This window comes from Tamandua tetradactyla, chromosome 16, assembly GCF_023851605.1.
Source record: "Tamandua tetradactyla isolate mTamTet1 chromosome 16, mTamTet1.pri, whole genome shotgun sequence".
NCBI lineage: Eukaryota > Metazoa > Chordata > Mammalia > Pilosa > Myrmecophagidae > Tamandua > Tamandua tetradactyla.
The window spans coordinates 84,007,638-84,035,482 of record NC_135342.1 but is presented as its reverse complement, the minus strand read 5'-3'; the positions used below and the strand labels follow the sequence as shown (position 1 = coordinate 84,035,482).

At 59.2% G+C, this 27,845-nt stretch overlaps 3 protein-coding genes and 1 long non-coding RNA gene across 6 annotated transcripts in view; 1 reads left to right on the top strand and 3 right to left on the bottom strand.

Annotated features, from left to right (window-relative positions):
- Nucleotides 1–195: 195 nt before the first annotated feature.
- Nucleotides 196–7,544, top strand: LOC143659932 (uncharacterized). Its single transcript, XR_013163810.1, has 3 exons — nucleotides 196–595; nucleotides 5,866–6,003; nucleotides 7,326–7,544. It is a non-coding gene; the product is annotated as an uncharacterized LOC143659932 (long non-coding RNA).
- Nucleotides 4,110–10,824, bottom strand: TUBB3 (tubulin beta 3 class III). 3 transcript variants are annotated; one of them, XM_077133340.1, is made up of 4 exons: nucleotides 10,745–10,824; nucleotides 6,464–6,620; nucleotides 5,908–6,018; nucleotides 4,110–5,485 (listed from the first exon to the last, which is right to left on the bottom strand). In XM_077133340.1, the coding sequence occupies exons 1-4, from the start codon at nucleotides 10,799–10,801 to the stop codon at nucleotides 4,410–4,412; spliced, it is 1,401 nt and encodes a 466-aa protein (XP_076989455.1). In that variant the 5' UTR covers nucleotides 10,802–10,824; the 3' UTR covers nucleotides 4,110–4,409. The 3 variants fall into 3 exon arrangements, with proteins under 3 accessions (XP_076989455.1, XP_076989453.1, XP_076989454.1); XM_077133338.1 differs by having other exon boundaries at nucleotides 6,464–6,572; XM_077133339.1 differs by lacking the exon at nucleotides 10,745–10,824 and adding an exon at nucleotides 9,980–10,069 and having other exon boundaries at nucleotides 6,464–6,572.
- A 1,807-nt stretch (nucleotides 10,825–12,631) lies between these two features.
- Nucleotides 12,632–13,582, bottom strand: MC1R (melanocortin 1 receptor). Its single transcript, XM_077133343.1, has one exon. The coding sequence runs from the start codon at nucleotides 13,580–13,582 to the stop codon at nucleotides 12,632–12,634; it is 951 nt and encodes a 316-aa protein (XP_076989458.1).
- A 2,655-nt stretch (nucleotides 13,583–16,237) lies between these two features.
- TCF25 (TCF25 ribosome quality control complex subunit) overlaps nucleotides 16,238–27,845 on the bottom strand; it is a 29,899-nt gene continuing 18,291 nt past the window's right edge. The window contains exons 10-17 of the mRNA XM_077133337.1: nucleotides 26,908–27,106; nucleotides 25,371–25,530; nucleotides 24,082–24,169; nucleotides 23,533–23,691; nucleotides 19,842–19,932; nucleotides 19,035–19,114; nucleotides 17,653–17,725; nucleotides 16,238–17,418 (exon numbers count right to left, since the gene is read on the bottom strand). Coding sequence (XP_076989452.1) covers nucleotides 17,260–17,418; nucleotides 17,653–17,725; nucleotides 19,035–19,114; nucleotides 19,842–19,932; nucleotides 23,533–23,691; nucleotides 24,082–24,169; nucleotides 25,371–25,530; nucleotides 26,908–27,106 — 1,009 coding nt within the window. The 3' untranslated portion in view covers nucleotides 16,238–17,259. The remainder of the gene's footprint in view (nucleotides 17,419–17,652; nucleotides 17,726–19,034; nucleotides 19,115–19,841; nucleotides 19,933–23,532; nucleotides 23,692–24,081; nucleotides 24,170–25,370; nucleotides 25,531–26,907; nucleotides 27,107–27,845) is intronic.

Genomic DNA, 27,845 nt, shown 5'->3' with positions numbered 1-27,845 from the left:
CAGGCGGGGGTTTGGGGCGGCTGCTCACCGCTCCCCAGGAGGAGCTGAGGGCAGACGGGCGGCACAGGGGGAGGGGTGCCCCTGGCCCTGGACTCAGTTTCCCCTGGTAGCTTTGGCCTCCTGTGGACTGGCCCAGCTTGCCGAGGGGGGGCCCCAGCCCTGCCCCCGCCCCCGCAGCCTGCAGGCCTGGAGGCTCAGGGTCCCAGCGACTTGCCCCGGCAGGCAGATCCTGCCGCTCCCGTGGGGGTCCTGGGGCAGGAGCTGCACTTGTCCCCCGCGGCAGGTCCGCCTCCGGGGCGTCCCTCTCCTGCCGTGGGGGCGGGAGCCCCGGCACCTTCTCTTCTCCCACTCCCGGGCCCCGCCCCTCCGAGGGCCTGTGCTGTTTACTTTGCGCGTTTGTTGCCCCTGCCCTGAGCCGGGCACTGGGCAGGCCTTGTTTGCTTTGAGGGGCGAATGGTACCGCGGGGGCCGGTGTGCGGCAGCCAAACCGCGCTGTGGGTACCAGGCTGGGCCGTCTGCCTCGCTCTGCTGCTCCTGCCTCGGCCCCACGCGTGACTGAGCGCCAACCTGCCCGAGCCAGCCCAGGAGCCTGGAGGTAACCCGGGCCGCGCGTCGTTAATAACAGGGAGAGTCGGACGTGACGAGCAGGCGGAGCTCACGGGGGCGGCAAAGGCGCGGGGGCGGGGGGGGGGGGGGTGGCAAAGGCGCGGGGGCGGGGGGGGGTGGCAAAGGCGCGGGGGCGGGGGGGTGGTGCGGCTTGGCGCATCGCCGCCCCCCGGGGCAGGACCGGCCTTTGAAACGGGTTCGGTGAAGTGGAAGGCCGCCAGGAGTTGCTTTTTCATAACAACTTTATTAAGGTAAGCTCCTCCCCCCGGGAAGGACAAGCAGCAGAGGGGCACTGGGGCCCGGAGCTTACTGGGGAAGTGAGAGGTCACAAAGCAGGAGAACCTGTGGAATGAGAGATATCTGTGACCACTTTTGAAAAATACAATCAGCCAGAGGGTCTCAGCATCTCAAGGCTGAGAGGAGCCCTAAAGCTTCTGTCCCACTGCGGCCCCCCAGCTCCTGCCTGGAGGAGGTAGCACCTGCCACACACCTGGAAAGGCCTCTGCCCTCCGCCTCACCCTGACCTGGGCAGATACCAGGTCGTGTCTTCTCCCTTGTAGGACTGGCCTCCTGGCTCCCCCACCCCAGCCCACCCTTTGCAGTCCTGCCCTTTCACCCTTCTGGTCCATCTGTGAAGTAGGCACCGGTTTCATGGCATTCTCCAATCCCTCGTCTCCATTTTTACCATTGCCAGAGCTCTGCTTTCACCCAGGCGGCTCTTTCTCAGCCTCAGGTGACCCTGAACCAATGAAGACCATTCGGGGTGGTTCTAGGTCCCTTGCCAGAGATTCCTTTAAGAACAGGCATGCACTCCCCTTACGTGGGACGTGGCACCTGCGAGTGAAAGTCTCCCTGGCCCGGTGGGATCAACAATTCCATCCTGACCAAAAGGGGGAAAAGAAGTGTAATTAATAAAGTATCAGTGGCAGAGAGAGTTCAAATAGAGTCGAGAGGCTGCTCTGGAGGCTGCTCTTACACAAGCTTCAGGTAGACCTTGCTACCTATCATAACCTGCCAACCCCCAACCAGGACCATTCCAGTCAATCCTAAAGAACACATGAGGCAATTTATAAGATTCCACAAGGGTTCCAGGCACCAGGGTAGCTTTCCAGAAACCTATGACCTCCAGATGGGTCCCTGGACCAGATAAATCCTGAAACCTAGAGGGCCCAGTCTCTCCAGAACATCAGATAGTTCCATCTCCCTACCCCATATTAGTGACAGACCTTTCCAACATGGGAAAGTTAGAATGGCCATAGCCCAACACCTCTAAAGAGAGGGATGGAAAGATCAAAGGTGATGGTGGAGTTATACAGAGAAGATAGGATTTAAGAAATAAATATGAATGCTGAGTCATTAAATTTAAATTTCTTTTAGTCTCCAGTATCTTAGAGCAGTTAGAAGTAAAAACCTAAAATTGTGGAATTTTCAAACCCTAAAATCTGTTTTATAATTAATTGTTGTGCTGCACTTTGAAAATTTTTTTTCCTTAGTTAAAAATTTATTCCTAAATATTTTACTATTCTGGTTGCTACTGTAAATGGAATTTATTTCTGGATTCCCTCCTCAGATTGCTTATCACTAGTGTATCAAAATGCTATTGATTTTTTGGTTTTGATCTTGTATCCTGCCACTTTGCTGTACTCATTTATTAGCTCTAGTAGCTTTGCTGTAGACTTTTCAGGGTTTTGTGCTTTGAAATTTATTGATTTTTGTGCATATGTTATTTTTCACAAAAAAAGAAGAAAAGTGGATCGTGGTGATAAAAAATATTAATTCCTTCTAGCCTCCTACATTCTAGAGCAACTAGAAGGAAAAATCTGAGAGGATTGTATAGTAGCCCATGACGAACTCTGGGATCTGTCCTGTAACTACTTGTTGAAGAGTGCTTTGAAAACTATTACTTGTTTCTTTCTTTACTTTATATATACGTTATATTATACAATAAAAAAAAGTTAAAAAAAAAAAAAAAAAAGAAAGAACAGGCCCACAACCCAAGCCAAGAAGACATGGGGGACAGTTGCTGGGGTGTCCTGGGATTTCTTCTCTGGAAGGAGCTGCAGGATAAAAAACTTCCTTTTTCTGTCTCTGACCCAGCTGTGATGCCTGGAGCAGTGGCAGTTATCTTGGGGCCATGAAGGACCATTCAGACAGAACCAGAATAGCTGTGTGGACAGAACAGACATTTTGAGGGGGGAGCTGGGAGGATGTCGCAGAGAGGACAGGTGCAGTGGTATCTTGCAGCCGTCACGGGGGCTTTGTTCACTCTGGGTGGGGGCCCTGTGGGGGTCTGAGCTCAGGATGCAGATTGTCTGGCTGCTGTGGGGGGAGGGGCTTGAGTGGGTTTGGAAGGCAGAGCCACCAGATTTGCTGATAGACAGAGAAAGAGGTGCGAGCAGGTGGGCTCCCGGGTGGGCCTCGCTGGTGGGGAGGGACAGGAGGCTCAGTGTGAAGGGTCAGGTGTGCGTCTCCCCTGGGCCGCACCCAGAGGCCTAGAATGCTCGCGTCTGCGCGGTGTCTTCCCTCCCACCTGCCCTGGCCTGGGAGTGACTGACCCCAGGGGCCCAGCAGCGGTGTCAGGAAGGCAGCTGGCCCGTGGAGAGAGAAGCTGGGCCCGGGCCGAGGTCTGAGAGCCTCTGGCTCCACGGGAACCTGCAGGCAAAACCCCTGCGGACGTGGTGGGGGGCTGTCCTGCTGCCTTGAGGCCTCCTTCAGATGCACCACAAGTCCTGGGACCTGACCAGACTCCTCGGATGCCAGGAGCCCGGGGTTGTAGATGCTTTTTGGGTCTCTGACCCTTTGAGAAGCTGATAAATGCCACGTGTAGGCCGGCACCCTGGGAGGCCCCTGGGATTGGAGTTGGCAACCTCTGCCACACCAACCCCTCCATGGCGCTGAGGGCCCGAGGTGGGTCCTGCCCTGTTTACCGGGCCCGGCCGCCGGCAGGAGGTGGAGGACAATCAGTGGACCTGCCTGCCCGGAAGCCCCGGCTTGTGGTCCGTGTCCCAGAAGCTTCCTCAGGCTCTGTTTCCTGATGGCCCCCCGGCCTCTCGGCTCCTGGAGATGAGCACTGAGGAAGCCGCTCTTGGGGTGTCACGTGGCCGAGAACGCAGGAGAGCTCTACGTTTTGTGGGACCCCTGGCTCCCCTCTTCCAGGAGCCCCGCAGGGTCCCCGGTCCCTGGAGCCCCCCACTCCCCAAGGCCCCCCAGGGACCCGGCTCCCCAGAGCCCCCCAGAACTCCTATTCCCCAGAGCCCCCTGAGCCCCCCACTCCCCAGAATCCCCCAGGACTCCCAGTCCCTGGAGGACCCCTGAACCCCCCACTCCCCAGGGCCCCCCAGGGTCCCCCACTCCCCAGGGCCCCCTGCGGGCATGCCTCGAGCTTACTGGGAGACAGTGACTCTTGGCCTCCAGCTGGAGCTCCCTACCCGCCCCTCCTCACCCCTCTGGGCCCAACTTTCCAGAATACAAAGAAATCTCCAGCAGCAGACAAGGGCATCAGACAGCAATAAATTTATTAAGTATCCCCCCCAAATCAACACAAACCAGTAAAAAAACAAAACCAAACGTGAAACATCAGGCCGGGGCTGCAGTAACGCAAGGAGACAAATGGACAACACAGAAACCGCGATGGGCCAGGGGGGTCCCGTCCAGGGAGGGGACGGTCATGACGCTGATGGACGAACCTGGGGACCCCTGGGGTGAGGCAACCCGCCCGGCGGCTGCTGGGAGGCGCTGCCGGGGGCCCGGGGGCGGGGGCTGCTCCCTGGCTCCGGCCGCCCGGCCCCCCCACCCCGGTGGCCTCACTTGGGGCCCTGTGCCTCCGACTCCTCCTCGTCGTCTTCGTACATCTCGCCCTCCTCCTCGGCGGTGGCGTCCTGGTACTGCTGGTACTCGGACACCAGGTCGTTCATGTTGCTCTCGGCCTCGGTGAACTCCATCTCGTCCATGCCCTCGCCCGTGTACCAGTGCAGGAAGGCCTTGCGCCGGAACATGGCGGTGAACTGCTCCGAGATGCGCTTGAACAGCTCCTGGATGGCCGTGCTGTTGCCGATGAAGGTGGACGACATCTTCAGGCCGCGGGGCGGGATGTCGCACACGGCCACCTTCACGTTGTTGGGGATCCACTCCACGAAGTAGCTGCTGTTCTTGCTCTGGATGGCCAGCATCTGCTCGTCCACCTCCTTCATGGACATGCGGCCGCGGAAGACGGTGGCCACCGTCAGGTAGCGGCCGTGGCGCGGGTCGCAGGCTGCCATCATGTTCTTGGCATCGAACATCTGCTGGGTGAGCTCGGGCACGGTCAGCGCGCGGTACTGCTGGCTGCCCCGGGCCGTGAGCGGCGCGAAGCCGGGCATGAAGAAGTGCAGGCGCGGGAAGGGCACCATGTTGACGGCCAGCTTGCGCAGGTCCGCGTTGAGCTGGCCCGGGAAGCGCAGCGAGGTGGTGACACCGCTCATGGTGGCCGACACCAGGTGGTTGAGGTCGCCGTAGGTGGGCGTGGCCAGCTTGAGTGTGCGGAAGCAGATGTCATAGAGGGCCTCGTTGTCGATGCAGTAGGTCTCGTCCGTGTTCTCCACCAGCTGGTGGATGGAGAGCGTGGCGTTGTAGGGCTCCACCACCGTGTCCGACACCTTGGGGGAGGGCACGACGCTGAAGGTGTTCATGATGCGGTCGGGGTACTCCTCACGCACCTTGCTGATGAGGAGGGTGCCCATGCCGGAGCCCGTGCCGCCGCCCAGAGAGTGGGTCAGCTGGAAGCCCTGCAGGCAGTCGCAGTTCTCACACTCCTTCCGCACCACGTCCAGCACCGAGTCCACCAGCTCGGCGCCCTCCGTGTAGTGGCCCTTGGCCCAGTTGTTGCCAGCCCCGCTCTGGCCTGCGGTAGGAAAGGGGGGACAGACGCAGGTCAGGCGCAGCCGAAGCGGGCCCCCCTGCCCACCCCTCAGCCCACATGGGACCATGCAGCCCTGCTCTGTGGCCAGATGGGGGCAAGGCCCCTTGGCTTCAGCAGGCTCTGCAGATCGGGAGCCCCTCCAGCCCGTGCCCAATGGGGAGCAGCACCGGGTAGAGGTGCTGGCTCATGGCTGGGAGCAGGGGTCCTTCCCAACCTCCTCACTGCCCCCTGGCTCCTGTCCCCCAGCTGCTCTGCCAGCCCTGGGATCCCCACCTCCTGCCTTTCCGCTTGCTGGGCCCCCACTACCCCAAAATGAGGGTCGATGCCCTGCCCACCCTAGCCTTTTGTTTCTTGCCCACCAGGTGGCAGGTCCACCTTCAGAGCTCAGCGTGCGGGAAACTTACCGAAGATGAAGTTGTCAGGCCTGAAGAGGTGGCCGAAGGCCCCAGAGCGGACGCTGTCCATGGTGCCAGGCTCCAGGTCTACCAGGATGGCCCGAGGCACGTACTTGTGAGCTGCAAGGGTTTGGGTGTGAACTTGGCTCTTTGCGGGGGCTCCACCCCCACCCCACCCCCAGCCTCCACCCCGACCCTCTGGCATCAAAGCTGAGCTTGACCGTCGAATCGCAGCCTTAATTCTCAGTTCTGTGCATAAAGGGGATCGCAGTGGAGGCCCCAGGCCCGGCAGGCCGCAGCAAGGCAGCCACGAGAGGCAGGGCCAATGTCCCCCGCTCGCTGTGGAAGCCATTCTGTGCCACCCACAAAATGGCCCCGGCCACACTGCTTGGGTGACCCCCTGCCCGGACCGTTCCAGGGACCACTGCCCTGCTGCTGGGGACTCAGTCACACCCAGTGCTGGCGATCTTTGTTGTCTGAGCCTGGGTACCTGGCTCAGTTACTGGGCTTGGCCGGGGCTCAGGCGGCCAGGGCGACCCCAGTGCCCGGGGCCCAGGGCACTCACAGGAGGCCTCGTTGTAGTAGACGCTGATCCGCTCCAGCTGCAGGTCGGAGTCCCCCACGTAGTTGCCACTGGGGTCGATGCCGTGCTCATCGCTGATCACTTCCCAGAACTGCAGGGGGCAGGGGGTCAGGAGGTGGCCAGAGCCCAGCCGGGTCGTCTCTTGCCCTCAGCCACAGCGGCCTGCACGGCCCCTCTGAGTGGCTTTGGGAAAGAGCCCCTCCCTGTCACCCATAAGAAACTGCTGTGATACATGTACCCGTCCACTGTCGGCGTGTCCAGAGTGATTGGCCACCCAGGGCTGAGAAGCAGCCCCAGCTCCCAGCCCAGCTCTGCCCTCCTTGGTGAGGGGCTCTGGCCACTTGGTGCCAGCGTGGAGGAATGAAGGACGAACAGCCTCCCTGGGATGTTGACAATCATTCCCTTGTTTCGGATGAAGGAACTGAGGTGCAGGGGCCAGGGCTATCCATGGGCAGTGGGTGGAAGCCCAGACTCCCTCCATGGCCACTCAGTATCCAGACAAATCACGTCTAAGGCCGTCAGCATGCTCCTGGTCTCAGTCCACAGGGGACATGAGGCGCCCGCATGCCGGGATCGTCGCGCAGGGACCACTCTCCAGACAGCAGCTCAGAGCACTTCCCCACATCCCTCCCCACCCTGTTTTGTGGCCCTGGGGCCTCAGCGGGCCCACTGGTGCGGCGCACCTGTTGATGAGAGCAGGTTGTTGCAAAGCGCTTGAGCAGGGACTGGTGGACAGGGCTGGGGGCCCCCCGTGGAGGGGGAGCACCCCCACTCATGCTGCACGGCTCACGGGCTGGGTGCACCACAGCCCCCTGGCTCTCCCAAAGTCCCCTTCACTCCTCAGGGTTGGAACAGCTGCCCGATGAGTTAGAGGTTATGAGGCCTCAGAGAGTGAGCAACTCATGCTAACACAGACTGAAGCAAGCCACAAGCCGCCGGGGTCGGTGCCAGCCTGGGAGGCAGAGACTTCTCCCTGTACATCCTCTGTTAGGAATTGTTGTCATGTGCATGTATTAACTTTTCCAAAGGAAAAGAAAAAAAAAAAGCTAAAAATAAACTTAAAAAACCAAAAAGTATGAATAATGTCATGACTATCAAAAGCTACAGGCCTGCCCAAGGAGACTGTTACTGCTCAGCAAGTTGGGGGTGGATTTTATTTTCTCCTTTTGCACATTTTTGTCATGGCTAAGTTTTCTTCTTTTTGTATTGAGTATGCACTGATTTTATACTTAAAAAAAATAAACATGCAGAAGGGTTATTGACCCCCCAGGCTTGGCCCCGAGCTCTCAGCCAGCCTGGATGGTTGCGGGAAGCTTTCCATCCATTCGCTGAGTCTTGGTCCCACAGCCCTGCTGCATCCCAGACTTCTGCTTTCAGGGACGTCCACAAGGACCTGTGAGCTCAAAGTGTGTGTGTGTGTGGGGGAGGACACTGGGCCAGTGATGCACGGGGACAGCCCTGTGCAGAGGGTGAGGCAGGTCCTTGAGGACAGTGGAGCAGGTGCAGACCCCGCCCACCCAGCACCAGTGACAACCAGGCCAGCAACACCAGGCACAGCCAAACGTCCAGTGAATGCTGCCTTTGTCATGGCAAAATGCCTGGTAGTTATTTAAAACATTAAAGTCATGTGCATAGGTAACAAATAAAAAATTGTAAAAGCTTTAAAAATCAATATATTTGGAATACTGTGGAGCAGTTGAAAGAATGTGGCAGCTCATGGTGAGGGTGAGTCACTCTCCAAGACCCACACTTGAGTGAGAGAGCAAGTTGCCCAGAAAAGGCACAACCAGCCGTGCCACCTGGAGACGCATGGGCCATGAGGCCATGGCATTAGCCCTATCTGCAGTTTCCAGTTTTTTAAAGGATATAGTAACAATTGTTTGTGCAGTTAAAATTAATAAAAATTGTTAGAATAATAAAGTAACTATCTTGTTAAAACACTTAGTAAGTAATAAAATACAATTTTGTAAATTAAATAGGAAATTGTTATTACTACAGTCAGCACAAGTGAGAAAACCACCCACTCAGAGCCCGGGCACTGTCCGTGGTGCTGACGCGCAGGGCGGGGTTGGGAGCGCGACACACCCCGGAAGGCTGGGGGACTCGTTGGGGCCCTCCCCAAACCCCGAGGGCGCGCCCCAGCCCGCCCGGCCCTGTCTCCGAGCGCCCCCGGCCCCACCGCGTCAGCACCACGGACAGCGCCCGGGCTGTCGCTCCGAAGGGCGCGGGGCTGGGGCCAGGACGCGCGCCACCGAGAGAAAGGAGCCGCCAGCCCCGCCCTCCGAGGCCCGCCCCGCAGCCGGGTGGGGACCGCCCCTGGAGCCCCCGACGGGCGGAGGGCGGGGGCGCAGACAAAGGCGGCGCCGGAGGCAGCTCCAGGGGGGTCCCTGGCGGCGCAGAGAGGGGCGGGAGCACCGGGACCCTCCAGGAAAGGCTCCCGGCGCGGCGGCGGGGACCCGGGGGAGAGCCGGGGAAGCCCACCCTTGCCCGGGGTGTCCGCGGCCAGCTGGTCAGCCCTCACCGCCCTGGGTCCGCATCCCTGCGGTGCTCACCCGTGACTCCCCGGCTGAAGCCTGCGGGGAAGGGTAACGGGTAATGGTAACCCAGCACCCAGCACCGGGACTAACGCGGGGCCAGTGGCAGCCGCTAGGAATTCCTGTCTTTAGCGCTGCCCCTCCTCGGGCCGCCCCTCAGTCCGGGGCGGGTGGGATCCTCTTGTGGACCAGACGCTACCCACGGGTGTGGAGACAAATGGTCAAGAGACTCTGCGACCCGGGGGTAGACGCCCACGTGGAAGGACCTCCCAGGGCTTGGGGCACCTGGGGGAGGGGGCGCTTGAAGGACGTCAACTAAATGACCGAGGCTGGCAGTGAGGGGGAGAAATTTTATTTTTCCAAAACGCAGCCCTCTATTGTTTGAGTTGATAGGAAGGATCTCATATTATCTTTTAACCAGCATATATTAAGAGAAAAACAAAAGGAATAAAGAGCAATGGGCAACCCCAAGGGTCCCAGGGCCGAGAAACAAAAATCAGGGCCAAGGACAATGCCCTGCGCGGGCAGCGGCCCCTCCGCCCGCCCTGCCCTGGTGGAAGACGCTTCCAGCCTCGGGGCTGCGCTGGGCTCAAGAAGCACGGAAAAAAGGGGGTGTCGGTGGAGCTGGGCCACCACTCCCACCCGTGACCCCCGCCCCTCCCAGGGGCAGATGTCCGGGCAGCGCTGAGGCCCTAGGGCCTAGCCAGGGCAGCGGTGGGACTTGAAGCCGCGCCTCCTATCCCCCGCGCCCCTTGGGGCAGACACAGCTGTGCTCTTCCTATGCGAGAGAGTCTGCCCCCTGCCTCGCCCCCTCCCCCTGCCTCGCCCCCTCCCCTGTCTCGCCCCTCCCCCTGCTTCGCCCCCTCCCCCATTCGAGGCGCCTCCGCCCCAGAGCCCAGCCTGCAATTTCCATGTCAGCCGCGCGGCCGCCCCAGCCGCTGGTGACCAGCCTTTTTGTTCTTGCCTGGTTTCCGTGGTAACAGCCTGGGAGGAAGCCGTGCCCTCCAGGCCCTCCTCTCAGCCCCCCGCGGGACGGGCGCTGGGCCCCTGGCCTTGGTCCTGACAAAAGCTCCCCCCACCCCACCACGGCCCCATTGTTCTGCCTCGGGGGCCCCGCCCACCGCGCTGGGGGCTGCATGGCCCGCTCTCGGGTGGGCGCCAGCTTCTGTCACGCAGCTGCTGCGGACCTCGGGCTGCAGCCGGGCCCGCGACCCCCGCCGCAGGGGATCGGCTGGGGATTGCGCAGCATCCTCGAGAAGGTCCCCAGGGGCCGGCACCCACGCCCCTGCCTCCCCGCAGCATCCGGAGACGGGGACCGAACGGTGTGCAGCCCCCGCCCCACTCCGACAGCCGGGCTTTGTCCCCACGTCCAACGCCCGTCGCGGGTGGGCGCGGTCCGGCCGGCCCAGGGCTTGCCCAGGCGGGGCTGCCTGCGGGGATCTGTCCCCGCACCAAGGTCGCCCGCGAGTCCCGGCCCCGCCCTCCCCCAACAAAGGACTCGGGTGGGGCCAGGAGGCCGAGGGTCGTCGGAGGGGGATGGGGGAGACGCCCGTGGCGGTGCCCAGGGAGGCCTCACTCCTGGGGGGCAGCCCCGCCCACACCTGCACCCCGCATCTCGCTCAATCTCAGTTGAGGCCCCAAGAAGGGGCGACGGCCCGGCGGCGTGGCGGGGGCAGACGTGGGGCGCAGGGCGCGGACCCCGGTCCCCGGCGCCCGCGGCGCGCCTCACCTTGGCGCCGATCTGGTTGCCGCACTGGCCGGCCTGGATGTGCACGATCTCCCTCATCCTCGGAGCGGCGCGGGCAGCGGCGGCGGTGCGGAGGGTCTGCGCCCCGGGCCGCGCTCTCTTATACGTGGGGCCCCGCCCGCGCCCGTGACGCCGCCGCCGCGCGCCAATCCCCGGCCTCGGCGGACTGCGGCACGGCTCGGCCCGCGTCCAGGGCGCGGCTGCGCGAGGCGGGGGCGGGTGGGGCCGCGTCGCGGGCAGGGGTGTCTCGGCCTCGGACCCCCCCGCCTAGGGACCGACCCTCATCTTCCCGGGCAGGGGTCACGGGCTCCTCCCGGCCACCCAACGCGGGCAGGAGGAGCAGACAAGGGACCCTCGGGGGACTTGGGAGGCGAGAAGGGGCTGGAGCCGGCTCTGCACCCCTTGAACAGAAATAAATATTGGGGCGCGGCCGGCCCCCCAAGGCCTGAGTCAGAAGGCTCGGGGTGGTGCTTTGAGCCCCCCATATCCACTGCAGGAGCCCGGCTGGCCTGGGCGGGGCTGGGGGCAGTTTCTGACCCCCCTGAGGTCCCCTGTACTGGGGGCAGCGTGGAAGGACGCCCGTGGGGACACTGTTCTGGGAAGAGGGGAGGGAGCGAGGGAAGCGAACTCCTGGGGCTCCGTGGCAATTGTCCTGGTGCTTCAGTGGCGACTTTGTCCAGTGACATCCACAGCCCACGCTGGGACCTCAAGATGATGCCTGCACCCGCGGCTGTTTGAGAGCCCGGAGAGGGGCTGCGCAGACCCCTCTCTTCTCTCCCAAGAGAAGCCCCCAAGAGTTTGGCAGGTCTAGAATTGGGACCTTTTGTTCTCAAGAGCTGTCCCCTCCCCTACGATGGGTCCATGATGTGGCTTTTTGTGGTTGGTTTCTGCCACCTGGAGCCCCTCCCTGCCCCCATCTGGCTCTTCCCCAGCGGCTGCTGCCTCCTCATCCGAGCTGATTGCCCACCCCGCACCCTGCTGGCAGCACCGAGCCCCTGGAAGGTTCCGGGGCCTGTTCAAAGCTGACTCACTGTTGTCTCCCGCAGCAGAAGCAGGCGCTGCTGGGAACCAGGGCTGGCGCTGCCAGTGGGGGGGGGTGGGCTGCGGCGGGGCTGGGTGGGGGATGCGGAGGTGGGATCCTGGCACCAACGTCACGGAGCGGGGAGAGGGGGTGCAGGCTGTCGCCACTCGCGTGCCCAGCTCCCCTCTGCACCCCTAAGCAGCCCATGGCCCCGGGCCTGGCCTCAGACATCCCAGGGTAGAGCCAAGAAGGGGCGTCGGGACCCAGGGGTGCAGGGCAGAGGCTAGAGGGGTGCCCACTGCCGCAGCGTGAGTGGCGGGGAGGTGGCGTCACACTGGAGGAGGTGATGGCTGTGCTGCTTGCCCCAGATTACTCTGAGATCTGTGTCTCCACAGACAGCAGAGAGGAGGGGGGTGTGGAGGCAGTTCCTTCAGGCTGGGCAGCCATGGGCGGCCTCGCTGGTTCCTGGGACGCCGGTGTGTCTTCCCCACATCCCCGGTCCCCGGCCCTCCTGCTCTGCACGTCAGGCAGATGTGGGCCAAGAGGCTGCACTGGGCACAGCACCCATCACTGGGCAGGAGGCTGACCCTGAGCCCAATTCAGGCTGGCGGTCTCACGGCAGCCCAGCAGTGGGGGTGCCGCAGACAGACAGAGAAGCCTCGTGGCTGCATCGAGGGCGGCTCTGCTGGCAGCTTTGTCCCTTCTGAGCCCTCCCAGCAGCCGCTCCACCCTGGGCTCCTCGGCTCGGCTGGGTCCAGAGACCCCCGACCGCGGGAGGTGGTGGCGCAGACAGGCAGACGGCCTCCCGGGAAGGGCGGCACGTGGCTGCCGGAGCCTGGGCTGAGGCCTCACCAGGAGCATGGCAGCATCTCCCGAAAGGTCTTGCGGAGCTCCTGGCTGCGGAAGGCATAGATGAGGGGGTCCATGATGGAGTTGCAGAGGACGAGGGCAAGGAAGACGTTGAAGTTCTTGAAGACGCAGCCGCAGGTGGGGTGCTGGGGGCAGAGGACGACCAGCACAAGATGCAGGAAGAAGGGGCCCCAGCAGAGGCAGAAGGCGCCAAGCAGAAGGGAGAGGGTGGCGGCGCCCTTGAGGCCGCGGCCCCGGCGCGCGGGTGGGCGGGGTTGCAGCCGGGCGATGCCGCGGGCATGCTGGCGGGCGCGGGCCAGCATGTGCAGGTGCAGGCCGGCCATGAGCACCAGCAGCGCCAGGAAGAAGCCGATGAAGCAGAGCAGCGCGGCTGGCTGGTCATAGTAGGCGATGAGGAGCGCGCTGCACAGGCCGCTGCCCAGCCAGATGGCAGCCACGGCACGGCGCGCGCGGCGCAGCGTGACAATGCTGTGATAGCGCAGTGCGTGGAAGACGGTGATGTAGCGGGCCACGGCGATGGCGCCCAGGAAGCAGAGGCTGGACAGCATGGCGCCACACACCAGCACATCGGCGGCGCGGTGCAGCTGCTGTACGGCTGCGGCCTGGGCAGCCAGCACGCCCGCCTCCAGCAGCAGCATGACGGCCGTGCCCAGCAGGCTGCTGGCGCTGACCAGCAGGTCGGACACGGCCAGGCAGCAGACGAAGCAGTACATGGGCGAGTGAAGGTTGCGGTTCCTGGCGATGGCGGCCACCACCAGCACGTTCTCCACCAGGCTCACTAGCCCCAGGCCGAGGAGCAGCCCGTCCGGCATGGCCACCTCCAGGCACCCGGGCCCCGTCTGGTTGGCAGCCGGCCCCAGGGGCAGTGCGGCGGGGGCCGTGGAATTGAGGGAAACCCCCAGCCGCCTCTGCGGCCCCCGCCCGGGCATCTCGGCTCAGCTCGTCCCTGGGCTGTGCATCCCCTGCCGGCCGCCTCCACCTGGACGCCCGCGCTGCTGGCCTCAGCAGCTCCGCACCCTCCGGGCTGGTGCAGTCACACGGGGCTCGCCTGCCCCGGCTCCTCCTTGCCCACCTCGGTGGGGGCACGCTGCCCTGCCCTCCTCCTGGCCCTGGGAAGAAGGGAGCCTTTCTCCCGCCTTCTCAGAGGCACTGCGCCCCAGGCAAGCACATGCGCCGCCCCCACGGAGGCCCGAGCGGTTGCTGCAGACGCGGGCCCTGGCCCATCGCGCACGTCGCCCCTTCTCGTCCCTGGCATCCAGCTGAGGGGTCATTCATTACTGACTGCAGGGTGAGGGGAGCGTGGGGGAGCTGGGGGCTGGCCTTGGGAGAACTTTCCAGCAATTAGAAGTCTGCGCTCACGTGGGCAGCAGGGGGCTTGGGGCGTGGGGCAGGGGGGTTAGAGCCTTTGCGCCCCCAGTTTGGGGCCGGGGCCTGCTCCTCTGCAGGCCAGCCTTGGAGTAGCCCTTCCTGCGTGTGAGCCTTTGTGTACACATGCGTGTGCATGCGTGGGGGGTGCTGCGGTGCTGGGAACTGCTACGCACAGGTCAGTCCCCCTGAGGGGTGGGCCCGCGTGCACCCACTTCCTCCACAGCCACATCAAGGGCAGACTTCCTGTCTCCAGCCTCAGCGGCTGCAGCTGGGCATGGAACACTGTGGGCATTCACGGCTGCCGGACGGGCCCGAGGGCCGAGTGCAGGGCCGGCAGCTTCCCAGGCCCTGCTCTGAAGCTGCCTTGTGCTCGTGGAGTCAGGTGGGGTGGGAGGGGCCGGCTGCGTGCAGCTCCTGCTCTCGGCTGCTTTCCCACGCCCCCACGTGGGACCCCCCAGTAACGGACACCGCGCGTCCCACAACCAGCAAAGCAATGCGCCTTCTCCCTTGTTTCCACGTTTTATTGACGCACGACACTGAGTCCCTACACAAGGAACACAGCGTGCATGATGTGGTGACAGGGCCGAGCCCCATCATGCTTCTCATAGCCACAGTGGCACGTGATGGCTTCCCCCATTAGTTGCCTTGCGGACACCACGCCTACCAGCCTCTTAGGGTGCACGGGTGACGCCCAGAACGGAGTTGTGCCCCAGAAACCAAGCTTGAGCTTTGACAGATCCAGCCAAACCGTTCCCAGCACCGGCAGCCCAATCTCTGTGCCCGCCCCCCACCCCTCGACCCCACCCCACCACCAGCTGAGGACCAGCACCTCCTCAGGAAGGAGTGACTCGCAGGGTCACCACACTCTATGAATGTGGCCTGGTGGTCTCAGTGCCCCCTCCCACACCACAAGACTTGGACCAGCTCTGGCAGGGCCACTACAGCCTTCTCCCCAGAAATGGGGGCCTGGAAGGGGTAACCCTGCCTCAGGATGCATCATGGTTCCCTACAGGGGGGGGTGGCAGCAGCTGAGCATGGGTCAGGGGGGAAACACCAAAGAAGGCTGCAGAGCACCATGTTCCATTAGGTCACAATGCAGCACTCTCAGTGCCCCAGGAGAAACTGAGGCGGGCCATGAGACTTGGGGCGGGGGGAGACTGTGCAACCAGAGCTGTAGCTCCCAGGCCAGCCTCTCTGCCTCTACCTGCCTCCCATGCAGCCACCCACTGTCATCCTCGTGTTTCCTGCAGGGCACCTGCCACCATTGGAGAGAACCTGGCCAGTTCCCAGGCAACGTGTGGGAGAGGCTGCGATCAGGCCATCTCCAGCAGCACCTACAATGGGGCTGCTCCCTGCACCCATCAGCTCTGTGTGGACAGGGCGCGGAGTTCCTGCGAGTGCTTTTGGCCCGCCCCACGGGAGGTGGGGCCACCGCCCACTCCACTCTGCCCCCAGCCCCGTCCCCCTTCTTGCCCTCTTCCCCTCCCAGGCCTCTCCCCTCACCCCACCTCTCATCAGCTGGGGTCTGGCAGGGCTCTCAGAGCTCTCTAGGGGTTGGGGAGGTGGCAAAATGTCTCGTGTGCCCAAGACTGTGGGGTGGCCTGCCTTGGAGGGAGGAGGTCTTGTGACCACCGGCCCCTTGTACACCTCACCTCTTGTCGAGCTGGGCAGGTTCTTGGAGGCCCAGGGACCTAGGCTGAGCCTCTGAGGCAGATGACATGTGGGGGCCAAGTCCTTCCTCACCCCCAGAAACAAATAGCTGGGTGCTCCCCTGAGCCTGAGCAGCTTGTTTAAACACTGATGCTTTAACCACCTCCTGGGAGAGCAAGGCTGGAGGTGGATGGTTCCCTCACACGCCCGGCATCTCCCTTCCTGCCCCACCATCTCTAGAATATGAGCTCTGTATTTTAAAGTTTGTGAACTCCTGTGACAGGGTGGCTGCCACTGCTCCAGACATCACATCCTTGCCTGGCTGGGTTTAAAACTGAAAGGAAAAAGCAGGTCAGGTAAGTTCCCTTGCTTGCCTGTCATTTTCAGGAACCAAAGCCTTTCCCAAAGCCCCCCAGCAGGCTCCCGATCTACTCCCACAGACAACCCAGCTGTACGGACCAGGGACACACGGACCCAGCAGAGCAGGCCACCCATGTCACACATGCTTCCTGGACCTGGGGCCAGGAACCAACCGCTCAACAAATACAGTTACGCTGGCAAGGAAGGGCAGGATGAGAAGAGTTTGACACTTTAAATATCTGCACAGCTCTGTGTCCTTGTGAAGAGGCAAGCAAAGAGGGCTCCTGCTGGGCCCCCAAATGTGGCATCACCTCTTGCACCCAGACCTGACAAATCTCAGCAGTCGGAAAACCCCAGTGGGCAGGCAGGACACAGATCTTGAGCTGGGTGTAGCAGGGGCAGAGGCTGAAGCCATCACCTTGTGGGCCCTGGGCCCATTCCAGGTCAAAGGTGGGTGGGGAAGGTGCAACAGCAGCAGGGAGGGGATCTGGCAGAAAGTGGGTGGGATTTCTGGGCTTCTCTGGGGCCAGGGACAATGGTCCCTGGAGCTGTGGGCTGCACCCAAGAGCCTGAGAGGTGCCCGGGGCAGCTCAGGACAGAACTGCATGCAGTTCGCCCAGTCCTGGATCTTGCAAAAGTCATGTTGTGGTCTGCTTTTCCTCTGGCTGCAGCACCCAAGTTTGCTCTGAGCTGGGGGTGTGGCCCTGTTCTGACCTTTGACCCCATGAGCTGGGACCCACCCACCCACCCAGCTCTCCTCGGTCCTCTCAAAAGGCTGCCTCTCCAGCTTCCCTTTCAACTCTGGGTGCCAGCCTCAGCTCTTCCAGTAAAATTAATTTATTAGATTGGACAGATCTTGTCTGGGGCTTATGGCCGAAGGCCGTGTGCCTGGTCTGGCTGGCTGCTTGGGTGCTGAAAGCCCCGGCTCGTTCACCCTAGACGCACCCGAGGCTCCAGGCCTGAGCAGGGCAGCTGCGAGCTCTGTGGGAGCCCAAGGGGCCAACCCCAGCACGGCCTCCGCCTGGCTGCAGACTATGTGCTCACTGGACGGTCCCAAGAGCCCGCCTGCCTGCTGCGGGGTGCTGGCCTGCCCTGGGAAGGAGGGGCTCACTCCACAGCAGGCATGTCCCGTGGCATTTATAGGGGACAGGCAGGTCTGTGCACAGCCAGCGTTCCTGCTCTGGGAACTGGCAACTCCGGGCAGACGCCATTGGGAGCGCATCCAGGGTCAGTCCCAGTCTGCCTCGCCGTCCAGGGGCTCCTCGCGTGCGCCCTCCAGGTCATTGAAGTGGAAGTTGGCCATCATGTCACGCACAGCCAGCATCAGCCGGTTCAGGCCCTGGTTGCGGTTCAGAGCCCCAGCCACGCCCTCGTCCGGCCTCTCCCCCTGCACAGGAGACATGACTGAGTGGCCAGCAGCCCAGCACTAGCCGCTGGATGACACTTCCCAGGACCCCGCAGAGACAGGCCCGAGCCTGGCCCTACAAGGCGTCTCCCCCAGACTCGGCCACGGGCAGCTCCTGGGGGCAGGCTGCAGCACCAGTCTCCCACCTGCACTGCCCACTGCTGCCCCGTATGCTTGGCAGGGTCTGGGTGGTGGGGGTCAGCTGTGAGGACATACCTCCATGGTGTAATTGGGCAGGAGCGACCGGAAGAAAAGGGCAATCGTGTTTCCATGGTTGACAGGGCCTAGCCTGGAAGAGAACACCGAGAACGGTCAGGGTGAGACTGAGCCGGTGCCTGCTGGGGAACCAACTAGCACACAATGACCCTGCCGGCTGCCCCGTGCCCCAGCAGGGAAGACCCCCAGTCAGCCCAGGGCAGGGCTGTGGTCCCCAGAACGTAACAGGGGAAAGACTTGCCCAGACATCACACAAGCACCCTGAGAAACACACACTGAGCAGAAGTGGAAAGCAGAGTCTTCACAGCCAGGTTATAAGGAAAACTGTTGTTTCATGTGTTCTTCACTTAACAAATAGAGAAAGTATAAACTACTCATGTAGAGAAGCTCCCAAGGCATGTGTTAAGTGGCAACCCCTACAGGTGAAGTGTGGTACTACAGCCCAGCTCTAGTAGACCTGCAGACCCCACTGCTGAAGCTGCTGAGGGTAAAAGACTGTGGTCTGAGAGCAAAGAGAACAGAACAAAGCTCATCAGGAAGGTACCACAGCAATTGCTCGGTGCTGCAGTGTCTGTGATGGCATGAGCTGGGTCATCTCGTTTTGAACCCAAGGACATTACTAACTTGCACCTTGACCTGCTAGAGACTACTCCCCATGAACATGCAGCCCCCGTTTCATAAAACAATTCAGTGGAAAAAGACAGTCTTCACTCTACAAAGTGTGTTCTGCCGAATGGAGAGATGTACTTGACGCTTCCTTTGAGAACTACTGCTCTGGTTTGAAGGGCCCTAGGCAAGGCACTCACGCAGCTTTCAAGGCCAGAAGGGAGGACAAAAAGGGGCCTTTCAAGGACCCAGATCCCAAAGGCCATCCACACATGCACAGGCAGCCCAAGTCAGGCTCTGCTGTGCTTCCTCCTCATTTCACGCCTGAGGCCCCTCACTCCCGGACAGCCACATGGGTCTTCTTTCAGCACATGCCAGCTCTTCTGCTTGAATATGTACCCTCCCTGTCCTTGGTTAAGGTGAGCTCACCCTTCATGTCTCAGTGTAACTTGTCATCTCTCATACACACCCCCCACTTTCCTTCACACCGCTTCCTGTAATGGTTTTGCTTCCATATTTAGCTCTAGATTCTGCAGTAATGTCTGTTTGCCCTGCTGCCACGTGCACGCCACAAGAGCAGAGGTGATGTCTTATTTTTGCTTCCCAATCTTTTCAGCACCTGCTACAGAACCGACAAAGAGAAAAGCTCAGACATTAGATGAGTAAGTGAAAGGAAATGGCCTGCAGCAGAGTACATGCCTGCATCTGACCTCCTATGTGAGCCCCAATCACTGGCCTCAGGGAGGGAGAGCAAAGCGGGAGGTAGAGACAGGTACCTCTCTGGTCTGACGTAGGAGTAGATGGTGTCCAAGGGAGGCAGAGGGTCGAACCCCATCACAGGCTGCGTGGTCACATCCTTCAGGAAGAGACACAAGATGGAGATGCTCGAGTGCTGCGAAGAACTCCCTGCCCCTCCCCAACAGTCCCTCGATGGGGTTCCCACTTGGACTAGACTCATTTGCTGGGAATCCAGGCACCTGGACACTCTGCCCTGTCAAGAGGCTACACTGGCCCTGTGGTCGGGAGCGAGGTGTGGTGGGCAGGCCACACAGTGGGCACACGGGGCTCCTGGTGCCCCCACCCCAGCTCTCCGCCTTGAGTAGATGGGGGTGCCTGGGAAGAGCGCACTCCCCATGGGGCTCCTACTCCCGACAGCTGAGTCACACAAAGGTGACTCTGCTGCTCGGAGTCTGAGCCTGAGTGGTGAGGGTCAGCACAGAGACAGCCAAGACCAAGGTCTCCTCAGTGGACGTCTTCAAGTTTCCATCTCCAACTTCACCACGCCCTGCCCTTTCTCTTATGCCTTTATGATGGCCTAAAACTTGCCTTACTGTTTTCATATGCTGGGTTTCCTTTTCCTAACACATCGAGTACTAGACACACACTAAAGGGCACGACCAGGGGAGGTGTCACACACACGGCCTCATGCAGCTGGTCACAGGTGACCTGCCAGGCTCCATGCCCGAAGGACACACAGCTACAGGCATGGCAAAGCCTCCTGCAACTGAACCTCTGCTCTGTGCTGCGCCCATGAGCCCCAGCCCGATTCCTGCCTGTGGGCTGCATGCAGGCAGCACCCTTACCGGGGGCAGGGCAGCCACGGCTTCCTTGACCTCGGAGAGGATCACGTGACGGTGGATGTTCCGGGGTGCCCGCTGGTAGAGCACTCTGCGCCTAAGGCCAGGAAGAACAGGTGAAGCAGCAGCCGCTGAGCCATGTGCACACTGGCCCCTGCGCCAGCTCTGCGACTCCTCCCCTGGTCTCTGCAAGCACCCAGCCCTGAGGTTAGACTAAGAGTCTGGGTCCCACCAATGGAATCGAATAGAGTGCTCAGATATAGACTCTCTCATCTATGGACATTTGATCTTTGATAAGGCAGTCAAGCCAACTCACCTGGGACAGAACAGTCTCTTCAATAAATGATGTCTAGAGAACTGGATATCCATATGCAAAAGAATGAAAGAGGACCCGTATCTCACACCCTATACAAAAGTTAACTCAAAATGGATCAAAGATCTAAACATTAGGTCTAAGACCATAAAACAGTTAGAGGAAAATGTAGGGAGATATCTTATGAATCTTATAACTGGAGGCGGTTTTATGGACCTTAAACCTAAAGCAAGAGCACTGAAGAAAGAAAGAAATAAATAGGAGCTCCTCAAAATTAAACACTTTTGTGCATCAAAGAACTTCATCAAGAAAGTAAAAAGACAGCCTACACAATGCGAGACAATATTTGGAAACGACATATCAGATAACGGTCTAGTATCCAGAATTTACAAAGAGATTGTTCAACTCAACAACAAAAAGACAGCCAATCCAATTACAAAATGGGAAACAGACTTGAACAGACACTTCTCAGAAGAGGAAATACAAATGGCCAAAAGGCACATGAAGAGATGTTCAACGTCCCTGGCCATTAGAGAAATGCAAATCAAAACCACAATGAGATATCATCTCACACCCACCAGAATGGCCATTATCAACAAAACAGAAAATGACAACTGCTGGAGAGGATGTGGAGAAAGAGGCACACTTATTCACTGTTGGTGGGAATGTCAAATGGTGCAACCACTGTGGAAGGCAGTTTGGTGTTTCCTCAAAAAGCTGAATATAGAATTCCCATATGACCCAGCAATACCATTGCTAGGTATCTACTCAGAGGACTTAAGGGCAAAGACACAAACGGACATTTGCACACCAATGTTTATAGCAGCATTATTTACAATTGCAAAGAGATGGAAACAGCCAAAATGCCCATCAACAGACGAGTGGCTAAACAAACTGCGGTATATACATACGATGGAATATTATGCAGCTCTAAGACAGAATAAACTTATGAAGCATGTAATAACATGGATGGACCTAGAGAACATTATGCTGAGTGAGACTAGCCAAAAACTAAAGGACAAATACTGTATGGTCTCACTGATATGAACCGACATTAGTGAATAAACTTGGAATATGTCATTGGTAACAGAGACCATCAGGAGATAGAAATAGGGTAAAATAGTGGGTAATTGGAGCTGAAGGGATACAGACTGTGCAACAGGACTGGATACAAAAACTCAGAAATGGACAGCACAATACTACCTAACTGTAATGTAATTATGTTAAAACACTGAATGAAGCTGCATGTGAGAATGACAAGAGAGAGGGAGAAGGGATGGGGACATAAATGAAATCAGAAAGATAGATGTTAAAGATCGAGATGGTATAGTCTAGGAATGCCTAGAGTGTATAATAATAGTGAAATGTACAATGTACAAATTTTAAAACTGTTTTGGCATGAGGAAGAACAAAGGAATGTCATTATTGCAGGGTGCTGAAAACATGATAATTAATACTTTAAAATGTCACCTTATGTGTGAGACTAAAGCAAAAAATGTTTGTTACAAAATTTAGATTTTGACTAGAGCATTTCCTAATATAACTCATGTAGACAATTTGAATGAATGTCATAAGTACTTGGAATCTCAGGTAGGACATGAGATTTTGCTGATTTGTCCAGAGTGATCCCCTGATGAATCCCAGAATGATTTGATCAGTGACTGGAAAAGCATTTGCAAGCCCCCTTCGGGGAATGGTGAGAGTGGGGAGAAATTCAACTTCCCTAAGTTGAATTATTGATATTCTCACAAGCAGTGTGGACAACCAAAGTTATAGGCTGAGCCCCCAGTCTTGGGGTTTGTTCACATGAAACTTAACCCCACAAAGGATAGGTCAAGTCTACTTAAAATTTAGGCCTAAGAGTCACCCCCAAGAGAGCCTCTTTTCTTGCTCAGATGTGGCCTCTCTCTCCAGCCAATATGACGAGCAGTCTCACGACCCTCCCCCTCTCTGCGTGGGACATGACTCCCAGGGGTGTGGACCTTCCTGGCAACATGGGACAGAGATCTTGGAATGAGCCTGGAGACAGCATCAAGGGACTGAGAAAAACCCTAGAACGAGCTGAGACTTGGCATCAAGGGATTGAGAAAACCTTCTCGACCAAAGGGGGAAGAGTGAAATGAGACTAAGTGTCAATGGCTGAGAGATTCCAGAGTCGAGAGGTTATCCTGGAGGTTATTCTTATGCATTAAGTAGATATCACCTTGGTGTTCAAGATGTAGCGGAGAAGCTGGAGGGAATTGCCCGAAAATGTAGTGCTGTGTTCCAGTAGCCATGTTTCTTGATGATGATTGAACAATGATATAGCTTTCACAATGAGACTCTGTGAATGTGAAAACCTTATGTCTGATGCTCCTTTTAGCTACTATATCAACAGAAGAGTAGAACATATGGAATAAAAATAAATAATAGGGGGAACAAATGTTAAAATAAATTCAGTTTGAAATAGTGGTAAATGAAAGCGAGGGGTAAGGGGTATGGTACGTATAGTTTTTTTTTTTCTCTATTATCATTTTATTTCTTTTTCTAAATCGATACAAATGTACTAAGAAATGATGAATATGCAACTATGTGATGCTATTAATTACTGATTGTATATGTAGAATGGAATGATATCTAAATGTTTTGTTAATTTTTTTTTAATTAATAAAAAAAAGTTAAAAAAAAAAAAAAAGTCTGGGTCCCAGGCTTGGCACCGGGAACAGAGCTAGGTGCAGTGACAGCGCAGCCCGGAGGTTCACTGACACACTGAGCCTGCGGCATGGTGCCGGCACTGCTGGCTCCCACTCGCGGTGCCTGTGTCGTGCCAGACATTGTGCCAGAGATAGATGTGGACGCACTGTCTGCGTGCGGCCCAGCAGGGAGATGGGCGGAGCCACCACGTTGTCCCTTCTCCATTGCACAGCTCCCTGCCTCTCCATGCACTGAAGGGGGACCCCACAAATGCTGGGGTGTCTGCACACATGCTCTGGGGACTCAGGGTGGGTGACCAGCCCTCGTGAAAGGACTAAGACTGCACCCTGTCAACAAAGCTGGCTGAGGCATCCTTGCTTAGAGCGGTAAGACGCACCCACGGCATATCACGGGGATGGCCAGACCCCCAGAGGAGGCACAGCTGTCACAAAGCCGTCCCTCTCGAGGCCGAGCAACACGATGCCAGCAGGCAGGAAGCGAGGGCTGCCGGGTACCTGTTGGTGGCCAGCCTCTCTGCCGAGGGCACAGTCTTTGCCACCCAGACCTGGTGGGAGTGAGGGGCCAGCGGGCTGAAGCCAATCCATCTCACAGCCATTGTCACCTGTGGGAGCCATGGCACGGGGCAGACTCCCCTGCTAACACACATAAGCACACCCCTGTGCGCCTGCAGACCGGGCCTCCTCGACTCACCTGCCTTCACAGGCGTCCACGGCAGGGTCCCCAGCGTCCACAGCCTGCAGAACTGCATGCACGTTCTCCTCCAGCCAGCTCATGGTGGCGGGCTCCTTCCAGAGGAAGTGCGACCTGCCCAGGTAGAGGCTCACCAGCTGGTTCAGGGCAGGGGGCTGGCTGTGGGAGAGCTGCCCATAAGCACCCCGGGGCCCAGACTCAGCACAGCCCCCCAAGCTGGGCTGGCCCCCTCAGTGCTGGTGGCAAAGGGGCCGTGCAGGCCCATTCAGGGAGGCGGCCTGGGGGAGGGGCTGCCCAGAGGGGCTCCCAGGCCTGTGGACCCCTCAGCTCTTAAGGGGTGGGGGCGCTCATGGGCATTCTTCAGGAAGTACCAGTTACTTAACACAACTTCTGAAAGGATAAAGACCACAGCGTGCTTGTGCGCACAGCAAACCCGCCGCCCAGTGCGGCTGTCAGGGCAAGGCCCCACGTGCCACCTCACAACCACTCCTGGGGCAGGTACGCAGCCCTCACTGCTGCCCCCACGCCCCCCCCGGCCTTCTGCCCCACCTGATCTCGGCGTCGGGGCCGAAGAAGCGATGGCTGGAGACGGTGGTGTCGGGCCGCACGCTGCAGCGTTCCAGCAAGGGCATGAGGACTGCGGGAAGCAGAGACCTGGAGCTGAAGCCTCCAACCCACCAGGTCCTGGCTGCACTGGTGGGGGAAGCTCCCTCCTGACCTGTGCCCCTGCTCCTGGGGGGCCAGGTCTCCCAAGCCAGGACATCGGCTCCACCCTCTCTGAGCTTGTGCCAATCCCGGCCGGGTGGCCACGCCCTCTGCGGCACAGCTGGGGCAGCGTGGGCTGTGCCGCAAGTGGTGAAGTGTCTCCCTTGTCAGGTTAGGATAGTGAAAGGAAGGAGAAGCACCCTGTGCCGAGGCCCACAGCTCCACCTGGCCACTGGGGTGAGGTGACTGATGGGTCTCTGGTCCCACCTGAGCTGGCATGGCCCACCTGGTGCCCCTGGGCCCAGACGGGACACCTCCTCCAGAACACTCCGCCAGGAGACAGACCCCTCCCCCACACCCACCAGGGTGACCACTGGGCTCCAAGACCCCCACCTCCACGTGCCCAGGGCCTGCATCCCCTAGCCTTGGGTTCGACCTTGGGGCCCACCATACCCTGAGCCTGGCCCCAGGTCTCACCCACTGGCCACACTGGGGCAGCCCCCTACTCCCCAGGACCCCTGTCCCGACCCCTCTAGGACTGTCTCCCTAAGACAAGATGCGTCCCCGGCCCTGCACTCAGCTCACAAACAGGGTCTGTGTGTCCAGATGAAAGCCCATCTGCCCCTCTACCAGAGCCGCAGGAGAGGACAGGAGGCCCCGAGAACTACTGAGTGCTCTATTGCCCAGCAGGCACACACCCGAAGCCCACGTTTGCTATCTACTCGAGGGCTGTGTTGGAGGGCTGCTGCGAGACCCCACCCCCACCATGAGACCCAGAGGCTCAGTCCTGCCCCCACGCCCCCCACTGTCAAGGTCTGCACCTTGAGGACAGGACTGCCACGCTGGCATTGCAACCACCCCAACCCATCCCTTCAACCTGCTGGGCTCTTGCACTCTCCGTCTCTCTTCCCTCACTCGAATAAACTCATTTTTCATTCCTAGAAAAGGCCACAGCTCTTCCAGATGATTAACTTTCTCAAGCAAACAGTCAGTATAGAAAGGTTTATCCTAAAACCCACAGTACTTTGAACCAAACTCTTTCAAGTGCTACTGACGCCACGTAGTTTTAGGACAAAGTCCTCAGCCCCCCGGAGCACACCTGCCTGCCCCACGCCCGGCCCCGCAGCACCCACCTCCAGGAAACATGGTGAGTGCTCGGCAGATGAGCAGAGAGGCGTTCTCTCTCATGGAGCTGCGCTCCTGCTCAGGTAGGTCTGCCTGCTGGCTCAGCAGGAAATGCGCCAACGGGACGGAGAAGGCAAAATTTGGGAGCTGGGACAGGTTCCGATGAGCCTACCAGGATGGAGACACAAAGTTTGGTGCCTTGAGGTGGGAACTTGGCACCTGTAGCTGGGGGAGCAGCACCACAGCAGGGCGCAAGCCGTAAAGGGGGCAACTGCCCCCACTGTCTGCGTCTCTGGGGGTAGAAAAGACAACGAAATGGGCAGGTGCTGTCAGGGGGGAGCCAAAGAGACATGAGGGAACTGTGGGGGCATGGGAGGCACGTGGCAGCGTGGCCAGCACTCACTCCATCTGGACGCTTCAGCAACCAGCATCAGTGGACCTGAGAGCCACCTTGACTGGGCCACCCAGAGTGATCCACGACATTTGGGCACTTTTCCTGCAGTCCCCATGTATGCATGGTGCACGCGCGTACCCCACCACACACCTGCCCCCTAACGGGCGCACACGCGTACCCCACCACACATCTGCCCGCTAACAGGCGCACGCGCATACCCCACCACATGGTTGCCCGCTAACGGGCACACACACGTACCCCACCACATGTCTGCCCGCTAACGGGCGCACGCACACCTTGCAACACAGTGCATGCCCGCAGCCCACCGTGGGGTGTCTCCTGCAGCTACAATTTCGTGGGCTCTGTCCATTTCTGTAAACTAGATCCTCAGCCAGCCACACTGGGTGCTAACTCAAACTGCCCTGCACATTCCGTTGTTCAGTGACACAGGGAAGACATCAACACGTGCTGAGAAAAACTCCGAGCACAGAAGTAGAGAAAACGAGAGCACTAGCGCCTCCCTACCCTCAGTTCTGCTGCCATGAGGCTGGTCTGCATAGCCAGGAGGCTGCCGCATTAAAAACAAGTGAAATCAACTTTAACGTGTTTTACTTAACCCAGTACATCTAAAATACTGTAACTACAGCAAGTAACTGCAATGGGAAATGTCTGGCACCACCTCGCCTTCCTGCAGCCTGTAGACCCTTGGGGCCGGCACCCACAAGCCCACTGGACCGACACGTGCAGATGGGACCGAGTGGTGCTCTGCTACGCGCAGACAACAAGAGTTACCGGCGAGCCACGCACCATGCCCTGAGTGTGCACACCATGGCGCCACGGCATCTGGATCTCCCTGCAGCGTGAGTGCTCAGATTTCCCCATCTCTCAGCATCACCAGCCGCTACTGCGGCCTGTTCACCCCTGCACACGCGTGCTCCTGTTCGTGGCTCTGACCATGGTGCTGGACATGCCCAAGGATGGCCTTGCACAGCTGGGGTAGCAAGGGACACAAGGCCAAAGGCCCCCAGGGCCTCAGACGTCAGCACGTCAGCACAGACTCCGCGGGCACACACTGATCCATGTTCACACCCACGGGCACACAGAGACATGCTCACACCTGTGGGCGTGCACTGATCCACACTCACACCCACCTCCCACTCCTCGAAGAGGCGGATCAGGTACTGGTAGTCGCGGGCCCGTAAGGCCAGGTGGTCGACCAGCAGCAGCATGCACAAAGGGTCCTCGTCGGGCTCCAGGCTCAGGATGAGCTTGCAGTACTCCAGCGCCGTGCGTGGGCAGCCCCTCTTCTCCAGGAAGCTCATCTGCTTGTAGAGGGCCAGGTAGAAACTCCTGACCCCAAGAGCCCCAGTGTGAAACGGCGATGGTCAAGCAGCACCACGCCGGCTCACACCCAGCCACCGCCCGCTTCTGCGTGCAGAGAAGACATGCTCACGTGTTGCTTATGAGCCCTACCGCGATCTCTATGGCTAAAACCAAGCTTGTTTCTTGTCACTGAAACCTTTATCTTGCTTTTTGTTTGCCAGTTATCATTTAAGGAAACAGAGTTAAAAATCACCATACTATATCATTAAAATTTTAATTTATCGCCTGATTTTAATAGTTGTTAGCTGCACTAGCATTAGAGGCATGCCATCTTTGATTATTTTTATCAACAGCCCACTGTCCCTGGACTGCCTGGGAAAACTAACAAGGAAACATCATAACCTGACTCAAAGGAGCTAAGAATTTAACTGGAGTGACAAAACTAAAACAAATGAAACTGACATAGAAAAGTAAGATCAAACACCATTTCTAACGTGCGCTTCGACAGAGGGGAGGCCTGGAGTGAGGGTAGGAGGGCATGCGAGCTTCCAGCACCACGTGGCCAGGGGACAGGGCAACACCCCCAGTGCCGGGGGAGAGCTTAGGCCCTCAAGGCAGCCGCACAGGCGCTGGGTGGGGGTGGGCGGGGGCAGCTGGGGGGCAGCTGGGGGGCAGCTGGGGGCGGCCTGTGGCGGCAGGTGAAGCATCTGGCCACTAAGGGCAGGGAACCAGGGCCTGGAGAATCCGCACTTTCACCGGCCACCTG

Excerpts from the sequence above, each read along its gene's own strand:
- MC1R (XM_077133343.1), bottom strand. The coding sequence starts at position 13,582 with ATGCCCGGGCGGGGGCCGCAGAGGCGGCTGGGGGTTTCCCTCAATTCC.
- TUBB3 (XM_077133340.1), bottom strand. The coding sequence starts at position 10,801 with ATGAGGGAGATCGTGCACATCCAGGCCGGCCAGTGCGGCAACCAGATC. Across the intron at positions 6,621-10,744 it reads GCAACCAGATCGGCGCCAAG|ACGACCCGGCTGGGCTCTGG; the intron begins GTGAGGCGCGCC and ends TGAGGGCAAGAG. Across the intron at positions 5,486-5,907 it reads GCCTGACAACTTCATCTTCG|GCCAGAGCGGGGCTGGCAAC; the intron begins GTAAGTTTCCCG and ends TTCCTACCGCAG.